The sequence below is a fragment of the Corvus cornix genome, chromosome 9 (assembly GCF_000738735.6).
Source record: "Corvus cornix cornix isolate S_Up_H32 chromosome 9, ASM73873v5, whole genome shotgun sequence".
NCBI classification, from domain to species: domain Eukaryota; kingdom Metazoa; phylum Chordata; class Aves; order Passeriformes; family Corvidae; genus Corvus; species Corvus cornix.
In genome coordinates, this window is record NC_046339.1 from 1,864,215 (window position 1) to 1,877,789 (window position 13,575).

Genomic DNA, 13,575 nt, shown 5'->3' on the forward strand with positions numbered 1-13,575 from the left:
GACACTTTGCAGAGGATGAGGCTTGGCTCTAGATAGTTCTCAAAAAAACCTCCAAAAGGGACACAGGAGCTGAGTCACCACAGCCCCATCTGTTACATAAATGTAGCAGTGATGTCACAGCAATATGAGGTGGGTAATTTAGTCAGGGCTAATTGGTGCTGGTTATATTCCATATAAGCATGGCTGCTTGTCTAACAGTATGTAAAGCATTTTGTCCCAACCCAGTGTAGGGACAGCAGCCCTTTCACATCCCAGTCTGGATGGACAAAAAGGACATTTTCTTGATACAGCTATTGACAATTTTAAAAGTAAAAAGACTACACAGAGATAAAATTAAAAGGTAATCCCTTTAGATAGTGCTCTGTTTCATTTACAGTCTGAGATTTAGGATTGTTCGGCCTAGAAGAGAAGGCTCTGTAGAAACCTTAGAGCCCCTTCCAGTGCCTAAAGGGGCTCCAGGAAAGCTGGAGAGGGACTTTGGACAAGAGCCTGGAATGACAGGACAAGGGGGAATGGCTTTAAACTGAAAGGGCGTAGGTTTAGATTAGATATTAGGCAGAAATTCTATGATGAATAATGAAATTGGACTCTGGTACTACATGTTTCCATTCCTGCCCAGTCTTCAGAACTAGTCAGAATACGGTGGTAAAAAATACACGGTGTGTAAGACCCAGCCTGGAATTTTATGAAAGGAAAGAAAACCCTTTTCTTCCATCACTGCCCTTTTCATCACCAGCTTTTCCACACCTTTGTTACCCCAGCCATGCTCATCCCACCTCTACCACCCCCCAGTGTCGCCTCCCTTAGCGCTGACCGACCACTTGGTGTGGTCTGGAAAGGATGGAATTGGAAAGCCAGCACATCCTGGGCTGACTCAGTGCCCTAACCAGTGACAGTGACCTTGCAGGGAAATCATCCCTCTGCTGACCTTCCCTCTGTGCTCTTGGAAAAAGACTGCCCGAGTCAAGGGGCTGAGCAACGACCATGTTCTTTTATGAGTAACCATTTGAAAATAACCGAGAATCACCCTGGGGAATCTCCCTTCAAATCCAGAGCTGTGTGAAAATCGCACTGCTGCACCAGAAGCTCTAACACCCCGTTTCCTTTCCGTGTAACTCCATATGATGCACAGAACACGCTCTGCCCTTGCGAAATTATGTGTGTTCTGAGGAAGACAATCCTTCGGTGGTCTTTGAGCTGTATTTTTGATCTGATATCATCCAAAGAATAATTTATATCGTGACTTCATTGAAGACATAATCAGAGATGAATCAAGTGCATTTTTTGCGTGACTGTAATCTAATTAAGCTGCTTGGCTCTCAGAGGAACAATTACCATGTTATTTTTGTTTGGTTTTACCTCAGGTCCACAGTGCAAAAACACTCAGAAGACCAATTTTGATGGATAGACCAGCTCCCCTCTGAATCCTTGATCCAGTGTCACTGGGCTGTCTTTAAAAAAACCCCAAACAATTGGATATTTTGATTCTAAATGAGGGGTTTTTTTTAAATGTATGCCTACAACATTATAAATTATGCATATAACACAAATCCTCTTGCTATGATGCTGTTCAAACTTCATGTGATGCTATAGAACAAAGCTCTGCTTCTTTGATATTTTTTGCATCTTTTTTAGCTTGGAAAACAATAATGCAAATGTAAAGGTGGGAATTAGGCTCTGCTCACCTTCCTACCCTTCAAGCAACAGATAGATTTGTTTTACAAAGAGTTTACATTTTGTTTACAATTCATAATTTGTGAATTTTGCACCTCATTATGCAATTAGAAAATGTCTAATTCTCAGCTTATCTTAAACACCTCTTTCGAGTAATAATGTGAATTGATCTGAATGCTTTTTCTAATATATTAGTAAAAAATATATAAATATATACTATATATTTACTAAATGTACACTTAGGTGAAAGGAGCTCCTGCGAATGGCTTTTCATAGCCCTATCTCCCTCGTATAAGAAACACAATGTTATGTAAAGCTGCAAAGATTTGTGTTGCACACAGAAAAATGCCCATTAATCCTGGGGTTTATACAAATGGCATAGCTGGCATTAACAAAAAAGCAGCCCAGTGCTGGGAGGATAGTTTATGATAATCTTGCAGCTGGTGTACAAACACACTCTTCTGCAGAAGACAGGTTTGAAGGGGATTTTTGAGGGGAGTTGGCTGAAGCGCTTTGGCTGAGAGTAGGAATCAAAGATTTGGCCCACGGACATCTGAACAGCTCTGCTGTCTTGTGGCTGTGCTCACACTCACTCACGGCTTGTTCCCTTGTGTAGGGAACATTTTTATTCAAAAGCTGTAGTGCTCCTGTGCATGTTTCCCCTTGGGTTTGTTCATACAGAACCACTGGTTACGCTGTATTTTGCATTTTTTTCCTACTTAGAAAAAAAAGAAGTAGTTATACTTCGAGAAAAATGCTCTGCAGTTGGGGTGGTACTTAGAACCTCACTTTTTAAAATCTTAAAGTGATGAACTGCACAGGCTGGAGCAAGACAAAAGCTTCAAATGTTCCCCATATGACAGGATTCAAAGCCTTTCCATTTATAACCCTTTAATCACGTTGTGTGGGGCACTAAAACTCCTGGAGCTGCTCTGGCTCCTGGTGCTGGCCCCTATCAGATGTTAACGCAGCCAAGGGCCTGCTGATGTCACTGATTTCGTTTGGGATCTCTCCCTCATTCCCACTGTCCCTGGGCTCTGCTGTGTCCCTTACGGCCTGAACATTCCAGCTGCCTCGGGCAGGGATCTCCTCCCACAAGGCCTCTCTGAATGTGAAACAGCCCATAATGAGCACCTTTTTTTTTAGTTAAAGACCTCTAGATATTTTTATTCTCATCTTTTTGGAAGCTACGGTGTGATTAGTTCTGAGATAACACCCAATATTCTGTGTCTTCCAAAGGAGAGGCTGCAGCACAGCTCCCAGAGCGGGCAAATTGGAGGGAGTTCTTATGGCTCCAGTGGCCCTTTGCTGGTTCACATCAGCTCAACATCTGCTCCTGTGATCAGAAAATCAGCCCAGGGCTCCCACATGACACCAAGCAGGAGGCAGGCAGCTTCAAATGTATGAGCAGAGCTCCAGAGCTGCCTCTCTGAGCTCTGATCTCAGCCACTCTGCTTGCTATCACTTTTTATTTCATACAACATTCGTTTAGGCATCCTGGCCTGCATTAGGAACTGTGTGGCCGGCAGGAGCAGGAAGGTCATTCTTCCCCCGTACTTGGTGCTGGTGAGGCCACATCTTGAGTGCTGTGTCCAGTTCTGGGCCCCTCAGTTTAGGAAGGACATTGAGATGCTTGAGCGTGTCCAGAGGAGGGCAACAAGATTGGTGAGGGGCTTGGAACACAAGCCCTGTGAGGAACAGCTGAGGGAGCTGGGGTTGTTTAGCCTGGAGAAAAGGACACTTAGAGGTGACCTTATCGCTCTCTACAACTTCCTGAAAGGAGGCTGCAGACAGGCGGGGGTTGGTCTCTTCCACCAGGCAGCAACTGACAGAACAAGAGGACACTGTCTCAGCTGCGTCAAGGAAGGCATAGGCTGGATATTAGGAAAAAGTTTTTCATGGAAAGAATAATGAAGTACTGGAATGGTCTGCCCAGAGAGGTGGTAGAATCACCATCTCTGGATGTGTTTAAAAAAGGACATGGCACTTGGTGTGCCAGTTGAGGTGTTAGGACATGGGTTGGACTCAATGATCTTGGAGGTCACTTCCAACCTTGTTATTCTGTGATTCTGTAATTCTGATTTGGGGATTGTTTTTAATTTACATTGGTACATTTGCTACAATCCAGCCCGTAAATGTTCCCTTTTTAATGCACTAAATCAGAGCTTTTGCAGACAAATTTACAGGTCATGACACAACCATTGGCAAAAATGTTCCTTGGTACTAGAGCTGGAGCAGATCCCAAAAATCCATCAGCTGCAAATAGCCCAAGAAGAAGAGGAATCAATCCTCAGTCAGCAGACTGTGGAGTTGCACTTCCCTGCTGGTGTCCCAGCTGCTTTGCCTTTGCAACACAACAATCTCCTAGTAAAGGAAAAGGAAAAAAAAATCATTTGATATAAAAAGTGAAGAATTGGTTAGTGAAATGAGCCATTTCAGTGTGCCCTGCAAGATGCAGTGATATGATTTTTCCATATTAAAACAAATCCTTGTAGCACCACTGATGGTGGGACAGTGACAAAAACCACTTCTGTCTCAGCTGCTGTTTTGGGGTGAGCTCAACAATATTCCTAAAAGGAAAGGAAAACTTATTATCTGCTGGCAGGTCTGGGAACTCCAATATCCTGGATCCTGCTCCACTTGACTGCAGGAAGGGAAATTGCTTTTACATCCTTAATTCCTCTGGTTTCCAAAGGGAAGGCTGATCATTGGAGCTGTATTTGAAAAATTAAACTACACAATACGCTCAGATAATTAAATGGTGTGAGGCGTTAGGTGATGTGTTTCATGTTGTACACAGAAACACTGATGGGATCATGAAACCAGAGACATTTTTGGGAGCGTCTCAAATTTAAACTCTTGTTTCTGCCTGTTAACACTTACAGGGAGCAGAGTTTAGCACATAAAACAGCATCAAACCCAATATGCAACAAAAATGTAAATGTCCAGATGCAGATTGCTATTGTCAGTGCTGTGTCTGAGGCTCATTTTGAAAGGAAACTCGAATACATGACTGAATAAGGAATTTTGAAAGGCTCAGGGCTTGATATTGAGCAGAGAAATGAAAATAGTCGAAGTTTGCATCTCTCTTTGTTCTGCTGTAATGGAGAAAATGAGTGCTCTGAGCAGCAGCACTAACGAGGCCCATTCTCACAAGGCTCAGGACTGAGCTTTCCTTGATTTTCTGATGTCTGATAAATGGTAATATTTCTGTTCAGCTTTTCTTTTGAGGGGGAATAAAGGGCACATAATTTTCCTGAAATACGCAGCATTTCAGCAGCTTCAGGAATCCACGCCTCTGTCAGATCACCGAGATCAAGCCTTTCTTTAATGCTCATTACTCCTCTTTATATTCAAATCTCACTTTACTTATGAACTGGTATCCAGGGCTCTTCTAAATCACAGCCAGCTGAACGTGGAAAAAAACATAGCAGCAATGGGAATTCCAGTTTAGGAATCTGCTTGTTTGGGCAGTTTGGACACCACTCATTGTTACGAATTTTCAGTGCCACAAAGTGAAACTTCATCTTCATGCACGACGAAAACAAATGTGGACTTTACCTAAAGAGCAGACATTTATATTTATATTTAACAAATTGAAGATAAACTCTGAAAAGAAGCGCATCACTGCTGTAACGAGGCAGTTTTTGTTTGAAAAAGCGATTTTTCGCTGTGTGGTTTAAGCCTCCCCAGAGCGTTCTCGAGCTCCTCTTGTCTCTCCGTTTGAGTTTGCAACCCGATAGTTTCGTTTTGACGAGCTGCAGGAAGCCTCACACACCACAAGATGTCTCAGCGACGAAACACCACATTTTATACACGTATTTTAAAATAACGTAACTCAATTTTTTGGTGTCTGCCTTGGGTTTTCCTTAGTGCCTGACAGGGGCTTTTCAGCAGCACATGGGGAAGCAAAGCCTGTACAAATTTACCCGTTAGCGTGGGCAATAAATGGGTATTTTAAATAATCGATGATCCAAATGACTCAGTGGAAAACCTTAAGCTTCAAAAAGGGAAGGCTCAGTGTAGGTGACAGCTAAGAAATACGAAAGCTTTCCTGTGTAGGTTAAAGGGAAGAGTTATTTGAAACTATAATTAATTTCCACAACGTTTGATTTTAATAAGATGTTAAGTATTTTTAACTATTCATACTCAGGATTAATATTGTTTAGAGTTACTTCGAGGAGACAGTTCTTTGCAGAATATTTTCTCCACGGTTACATTTTCTTTGGGGCCTGACGTTATTTTATCTATGAAACCGTTGCCTTCAGCGTGTAAGGTTAAGAGAGAGCACAGGGAAGTTCCCCCTGTGAGCACCAGGAGGGTTTGCACACATGAAATGTTGACTTTAGAAAAAGAGAAGTTTCAGCTTTTGAACCAGAGTGTAAAGTTTTTTTGCTTTCTGTTGCTTTGTGTGTCTACAACACTCAGCACTTTGGCCTGAGAATTTTCTCATTTTTCTTTTTGCTTCCCTTTTCCATTGTATTGCTGTAGTTTACCTTCCCCCACTGCCCCTCCAGATGAACTCCTTTAATTCTTTTTCTGTAATTCTTTCTTGTTTCACCTTTTCAGAGTAATTCAAGCTGTGTAAATAACTGATGGACACACAATAATTGTGTGATGACCTATAGACATTTTAGGTAGATCAAATCTTTAAGTCTTCAACAAAGGAAAATCCATGTGAATTCAGTCCAAAATTATTCCCTTGTGCTGGGAAGAGCTGATGGCACCAGCTGTGAGCATGAGACCCACTCCATGAAGAGACACATTAATTTATCATCTATTAATTAAGCTGTTTGCAGAATGCCTTTATGTTTTGTGAATACCCAAATGATACGAGGGATTTTCACAGGGATCTGGGATGGCCCTATAAGAAATAGAACTTCTCTGACTTTTTAAGGGAAGCTTGAGAGACTCACATTGTTCAGTGATTAATGTGTGTGCTTTAGATAAAGTAACAGAAAACTATTGATTAAGGCACAGTTACCCTTTAACAGCCAAGCAGAATTTCAAAGGAGATTGGCCTTTGTCTGGATCAATAAAATTGTTGCTGCAGTTCCCAACTGTAGTTGCTAAAACCAAACAATACACATGGCTCAGGTTTCAAAGCCAGGTGGTTTATTAAACTCACAAAATTACTTATTTTAGCAGAGATTTCTCCAAAATCAGGGTACTTATAGCAGTAATATAAGGCCTAGAAACTTCTCATTGGTCAGGCAAATCAAAAGGGTAAAAACAAAGTAAAAACAAGTCAACAAAAGGTTAAAAAAAGAGTAAAAACACAGAACAAAAAGATGATCTTTGCACCAAAGAAAGCACCTTGTAAGACTAAGAGGGGGCAGATGAATAAACATGGGAAGAACAAGGAAATAATAAAAAATACTCGTCAAAAGCTATGGCTCATAAAGCATTGTCAGGAGGTTTGCACACATCATGGGAAAGCAGTGCTTTGAGGAAGGACCTGACAGAAAACAATGAAATGGGGCTGTAAATGTCTGTAGGTCATTCCAAGCACGAGGAGTGGCATGAGAGCAAACCCAAAAACCCAAGGGAAATCTGGTAACAAGACCACGAGAGCTGGCACTGCCAGTGGGACTCCTGGGGAAGGACAAGGACAGGGAGAAAGCTCTGCTGTGTAAATGTGGGGAGGGGACACAGAGGTGACAGAGCTGAGGGGAGGTGTCTCTTGGTACAGGTACCACAAACACATCGTGGATGAGCAGGAGCGGCACAGCAGCACCGAGCACAGCTATGGAACACAACACTGGAGCAACTGAAACACAAGGAATGCTCAATTTGCTAAAATCCCCCGTCTTCAGAATGTGTCTGGATTTGTTACTGTCCGTGAATTTACATTTGCAAATGGTCCCTGCAGTGTGGTGTGTGCTCAGCAGGGCCTCCACCCTCAGAGTTTACATCCCAAATTACAGAGAGTTGGCTGATCCAGGCTGTGAGATCTAAGGAGATGGATGTCCAGAATCCAAACAGGATATCTGAGCTAATTAAACTGGAAGAAGCCTAATTGTAGCAGCACAGAACCCAGCATGGCCCATTTACTTTGGGGAAAAAAGCTGTTTGAGGTGCACACAGCACTTCAAAGTGGTGTTGCCTCCCTTCGCAGCAGACTTGGAACTTGTTTGACACAGCAAAGTCTTTCCTTTGGTTCAGTTACCTGTCAGAAATGAGATGGCACCGAGACATTTTGAGTGACACCAGTTACCTGATACTGGAAAAGCCTTGGCCTGCATTCCTTAGACACTACACTTCCCCTGGATTCTCAATTATTGGGACAGTTGTCTCCCAGGCAAAGCAGGAGGGAGTGCTACTATCCAAATTTGCAATGGTTTCTTCTGCTGCTTCACACCTTCCCTTAAAATGGCATTTCACCCCACTGGACCCACGTTCAATGAGCTCCATGAGTAATTGCTAAACTCAGAAAGCCCTTTGTGACTTTAAACCACAAGGATCTTATCAAGGAATGGCCAGCAGGACAGCTCCCCATCCTCTGGGTCTGTCAGCTTTTAAACGGTCTCATCCAAACACATCTTGAGAGGGCACGGGGTCCTGCAGGCCTTGGGGTTCACAGATCCTTCTTCCCTTTGTGATTCCTGATCTCAGGTGTGTTCTGCTCATTTTATCATGTGTGACTCTTCTGGCAGCACAAAGGAACAGGTGCAGCAAACTGTGTAAGGAATATGAGCAGACACTGAAGGATCTGAGCCTTTTAACTACAAAACACCTGCAAGGCTTCTGCACGAGACTGCCAGAATGCAGCAATTAAAAAATGCAAAACAGCAGGGTGAGCTGATGAAAAAAGTCCCAAACCTGAAACAAAATAAACAGCTGACCCCAACTCTTCAAGGCCTTTCATCCCATGAAAAGCTTTCAGCTCCACTGCCTTGGGGCTCTTCAGATTCCCATTTCTCACCATCTCAAAGCATCCCAAATCCTTCAAAAATCCTAAAAGTTTTTCAGTGAGTAATCTGTAAAAATTCTAACTAATAAACCAATACTTATCCAGGAACAAATTATCATGGTGCTGTGGGTTGGATTTTAGCACCAGTAGGATTCCTGAAACACCACGATGATTCTGCTCACTGTGTTCAGCCAAGCAGTCCAAGCTCTCCCCAGCAGGATAGAGCTGGAAAACACCTTTGGAACTCCCTGGCTATTGATTTCACCATGGAACACGTGATGGGATCGGATATCCAACAGTTCCCAGTCTTCCACCGGGAGTCACACAGCGCCTGTGCTCTGCTCCGTGCAGAGCTGGGCCACAATTCAATTCCGCTTCCTCGGCACCTTCCTGCCCAGGCAACTTCCCAAACACCCTTCTCAAAAGCTGATGAGGGTCAGGGAGGCTCTTTGCTCCAGGTCGTTTGGAGCAGTGCATTCCATCTCTGTCTCCTCATCCTGAGGAAGCCCCCGAGTGCTCTGCTGATCCAAGCAGGATGGAAAAGCCCAAGCAGCTCCTGGAGCAGAGGAACTCATTAAGCCCTGGCACTGGATTGATGTCCTTTGTCGGCTCCAATGGAACATTTATCTCCGTGGGGATCAGTCCTTTGTACCTTATCAGCCTTGCCTTCAAGGGGGCACTGGTGTGGCCACTTTTCTGTGTCTCAGTGATTTTTTAAATTAAACTTTCAGGCATCTAATTCCTCTGAGAAGCTGTGCCTCCAGCCAGCTTGACTGATATTTATTTTAAAGCTTTAAAATTATTCCAAAAGGTTGGGGTCTCCTTGGGCAGATATAACGGGCCTGGGAAACCAAGCTCTTAGAAAATTCAATTTTTAAATACTTGATATTCTATAAAGTGAATGGAATTGAGTTTATTCCTTTCTTTTGAAGCATAATGTAAAATATTTCTTCAAGTTGATGTGTCATTTAGCCTAATTTGATAACCTGCAGCAGGGCCTGTGTGCCTGAGAGCTCATTCTCATTTTTAGCTGTATGAGCTGGTCTATTTTACAACTTCATTTCTCCCTTCAGAACTTGCTTCTTGGCTAATTAGAGACCCTGGTGCACCCTCGTTAAATCTCTCAGGAGTGTTTCTCCCTGAGGAAGTCCTGAGGCCACAGAACGGAATTCTGCTTTATAACAGACACATGATTTGATTAAGAGAATTCACTCTATACCAGCCACATGCAAACGTTTGTAAATGTATTGATATGAATATCACATTTTTAAACATTGACGTGCTGGGTTTAGAAAGCCAGCATTAATGACTTTTAAAGATCTTTTTAGATGGTATTTTCTATTGAGCCTAAATCATCAGACCAGGCAATGAGAAATCCAGACACCTGCTCTGCTTTTAGCAATGGAGTCTCAGCATGAGTCAGGATTTAGCCCCTGGTAATTAATTAGTCTCAGTATTAATAACAGCTGCTATTGAGAAACTTCCCTTTGTTTACTATTTCAGCAAATCCACCTGATGATTTTTTTGGTCTTTGAATAATCTGTGCATGAGACAACAGGTTATGTCTGGGTGATTTTATTGCTGCTTCACCCTTTTATAACTTGACATTCCTGTCTGTTTATTAGTAAGCATGAAATGTAAACTTCCTAATTCCCACCTACTTCCTTGGTGTAATCCTGCCACAAAAAACCAGGAGCACAAGAGGACCCCTGCCACAACTCTTCCAGAGCCCACCACTGGGAAGTCACTACAAAACCAATGGGATTCAGCTCTTCCCTGACTGATCCCGTGCTGGCCTCCCTCTCCTTCCTCTAAGGAGGGCAATCCAGCAGTGCAGGAGCAAGGGAAGCAGCACGTGGATATCTGGGACAACGGGACGTCAGAGCTGCACCTTGGAGACAGCGCTGCAGCCAGGCTCTGTCTGGGGCTGGGCGAGGAGCACGTCCTGCTCGTCACAACCTCTCTGCAGTAATTGTTTCTAGAATGCAGAAACAGCCAACAAGTTCTCCGAGAGCTGAAGCTCTAACCCCACTCTATTTTCAAATGAGAAACACATCCATGGAGCATTTATTACAAAACAGCATTTGATCATTGCTGACCAAATGACTCGGCTGGTTTACATCTTGAGAAAAATTCATTTGAATCTTCATTGGAATTAAGCAACTTAAACACTGCTCACCTATTTCCATGTGCTCAACTGCCCCTTTCTCATCATTCAACTTGAACTGAACAACCCCAAGTAAATAAAAAAATAATAATAAAATGCTACAGAGTCCTATCTCAGGTATGAGATATCCTACCAGGTATATCAAGTATCTGCAGGTATAACAGTAGAATTTAATATGGTCAAAGTTCTTCATAAATATTTACAAAGTCCTTCATAAATATTTATGTATAAAAGTTCTTCAGAATCCAGTATTTCCAGACTTATTCTGTCCAATAAAATATGTTACCAGTCACCAGAACTGGATGATGGAAGTTCTTAGAGGGTATTGAATTCCTTCAGGGTGGTGAAAGTCTCCTTTGACTTGCAGTACTGCTTGGCAAACGTGGCCACTCTCTGGAGAGCTTCTGCCAGCCCTTCTCCTGTGATGGCACAACAGGGCTGCACATACCAGTTCCTGTCACTGCAGTACTTCTTCATCTTCAACCTCCTGGTGATCTCCTCAGCGTTCAGAGCTCCAGGCAAATCCTGCTTGTTTGCCAGCACGACCACCGGGATGTTTTTTATGGATTCATTCTTTAAAATGAGTTCAAATTCTCTCCTGGATTCCTCCAGCCGGCGCTTGTCAGAGCTGTCCACCACGTACAGCAGCCCCTCGGTGTCTTCCAGGAAATTGCTCCAGAGCTCTCTCATTTTCTTCTGTCCTCCAACATCCCAAAACGTCAGTGTAAAATCCTTCCCTGCTTCGATCATATCCACATTAAAGCCAATTGTTGGCATTGTTAGAAAAGCATCTTTATACCTGAACTTGTAGAGCAGCGTGGATTTCCCTGCAGAATCCAGCCCTAGCATCAGGATGCTGGCCCGCTTCACTCGGGAGGGTTTGGCGTTCAGGAGGCCCATTTATCCCGGGGAATTCTCTATTCCAACCTCAGGCTGGGATATTCCCCGTCTTCCGTGGGGCCGATTTGGGTCACTGCCTTTCCCCCTCCTGAGGTGAAGCACAAGAGAGGGAGAAGAGGCAGCTCTGAAGCAGTCAAACCTCTGTCCAAACACGCTGCTTTTATCGACTTGATAAGGAGCCAGGAGGCTTCGGAAGGTGCAGAGCTCCGTGCCAAGCCTGTGGGTGGGACGGGCATGAGTAACACCGGCCCCAGTGGCACAGGCACAAAGGTTACAGGCTGCCAGCATGTTTGAACAGCCACGGTCCCAGCGCCCGCAGCCTGATCATGCACTCCCTGATCCGGCCAGGGAAACAGCTGCCCTGTCTCAGGGAGAATCTCCCTGTGCCTCCACAGCCCTCTGGGAAAACAATGGGATAGGAACATGAGTGGTGAGGAGGGGAGATTTAAGGTTTGTCCATGCTTAGCAAGCCACACAGTGACCAGGTAGCTGATTTATCGGTGCATCTCATCTCCCAGCAAACTGGTCTCAAGGGGTCTCTAATGTGAGTTCCAGGCCCGTGGACTCCATCAAAGCCTAAGAGAGCTCCACTAAAACTGGGCTTTGCTCTAAGCAGCTGCCTCAGTGACTCCTCCTGCCAGAGCTGTCAACTGGGGAGTTTGTTTGTGTTGTTTGTGAACGAGTTTAACTGCACCTTGTAAGGTGGAGACTAAATGCAGAGCTTATGGGCTGGTCATCACTGAGGTTCCGCTGCCTCCAATTAAAAATTCCTGTTACCTTCCTTTTGCTCTACTCTGTGCTCGCCCAATGAAGATTTCCTTCAGGAAAGGGACAAGAACCAAGGAAATAACCGAGTCTTGATAATTTTTTTTGCCACCATTCCAAGTAGCAGAATAAAACAAGAGGAGATAGAAAATTTAGTCAGCTATTAATGAATTCCTATTGACTTTCTATTGTTCTGGTAGTGGGTGCACATTGGGCTGCTCTGACACATCTTGAGTACTGCAGGAGTTGCACTTACACCCCGGAAACCATTTCTCTTTGCTTCAGAAAGTCCAGAATCAGCAAAAAGATGTAAAGGTCTTGTGGTCAAAAAAAGCTGCTGACTGATAGGACAATCATTTCGATAATTACGACACTGGTTGCGTAAAATCCACCTCAGCCCTGACAAACGAGTTATAATCTGGTTTCTCTTGAAGCTAAAAGGGTTAGACCAGGACTAATTGGGGGCAACAAGAGATGACAGTGACGTACTCACTGCTGTACATTTTTCATAGTTAATAACGCCGATGGATTATGTGTAGGGTTTTTTCAGAAGCGGGTCTTGATGTATTAAACCAGGGAAGAAAGCATTTGCATTTCTTTATAAATAAATGGACATGAATGAATGGAAAGATGGGGAGGCAGCAAACTGTAAAACCAGTGTTAAAACGTCAAATGGATCACAATTCCCTGATGCAATTCCAATAAAATATGGGTATCTTGAGCAAGGCAGGGATGGCTGGTCTGTCCTCAGCTGATTTGAAGATCACTCAGAGTTCTTTGCTCTGTGTTTGCTCCACCCGTACTGGGTGTTTATGGTCACAAGTGCTTTTTCCTCCATCAGCCGTCACTTCAAACAGGGATCAAGCAGAGCCTGACTTTTTACAAGGTAAATCATGCGCTGGCCCGGCCAGGCCATCTGGGCCTCTGCAGGTGCTGGGGTTTGGCAGCTTCTGCCTGTGCCGGAATCCAGAGCGAGATCTTGTGATCCAGAGCTGCTTCCAGTAAGGCTTCCCTGAGTTGCTCCGGAGATCAAACCACAGGAAAGAGCACAGGACGGCCCCTTCTGCCGTCTGGTTCTGACCCCACACTGCACCTGAGCACTGGGAAGGAACCTCCACCTTTGCTTTGTCCAAAGGTGTGTTTGCTCTGCCAGGCT

General features: G+C 44.0%; 1 protein-coding gene across 1 annotated transcript; it reads right to left on the reverse strand.

Annotated features, from left to right (window-relative positions):
- Positions 1–10,019: 10,019 nt before the first annotated feature.
- ARL14 (ADP ribosylation factor like GTPase 14) lies at positions 10,020–12,835 on the reverse strand. Its single transcript, XM_019284604.3, has one exon. The coding sequence runs from the start codon at positions 11,652–11,654 to the stop codon at positions 11,070–11,072; it is 585 nt and encodes a 194-aa protein (XP_019140149.1). The 5' UTR covers positions 11,655–12,835; the 3' UTR covers positions 10,020–11,069.
- Positions 12,836–13,575: the final 740 nt, after the last annotated feature.

What these genes read in the sequence shown, in the direction of transcription:
- ARL14 (XM_019284604.3), bottom strand. Translation starts at nt 11,654, where the DNA reads ATGGGCCTCCTGAACGCCAAACCCTCCCGAGTGAAGCGGGCCAGCATC.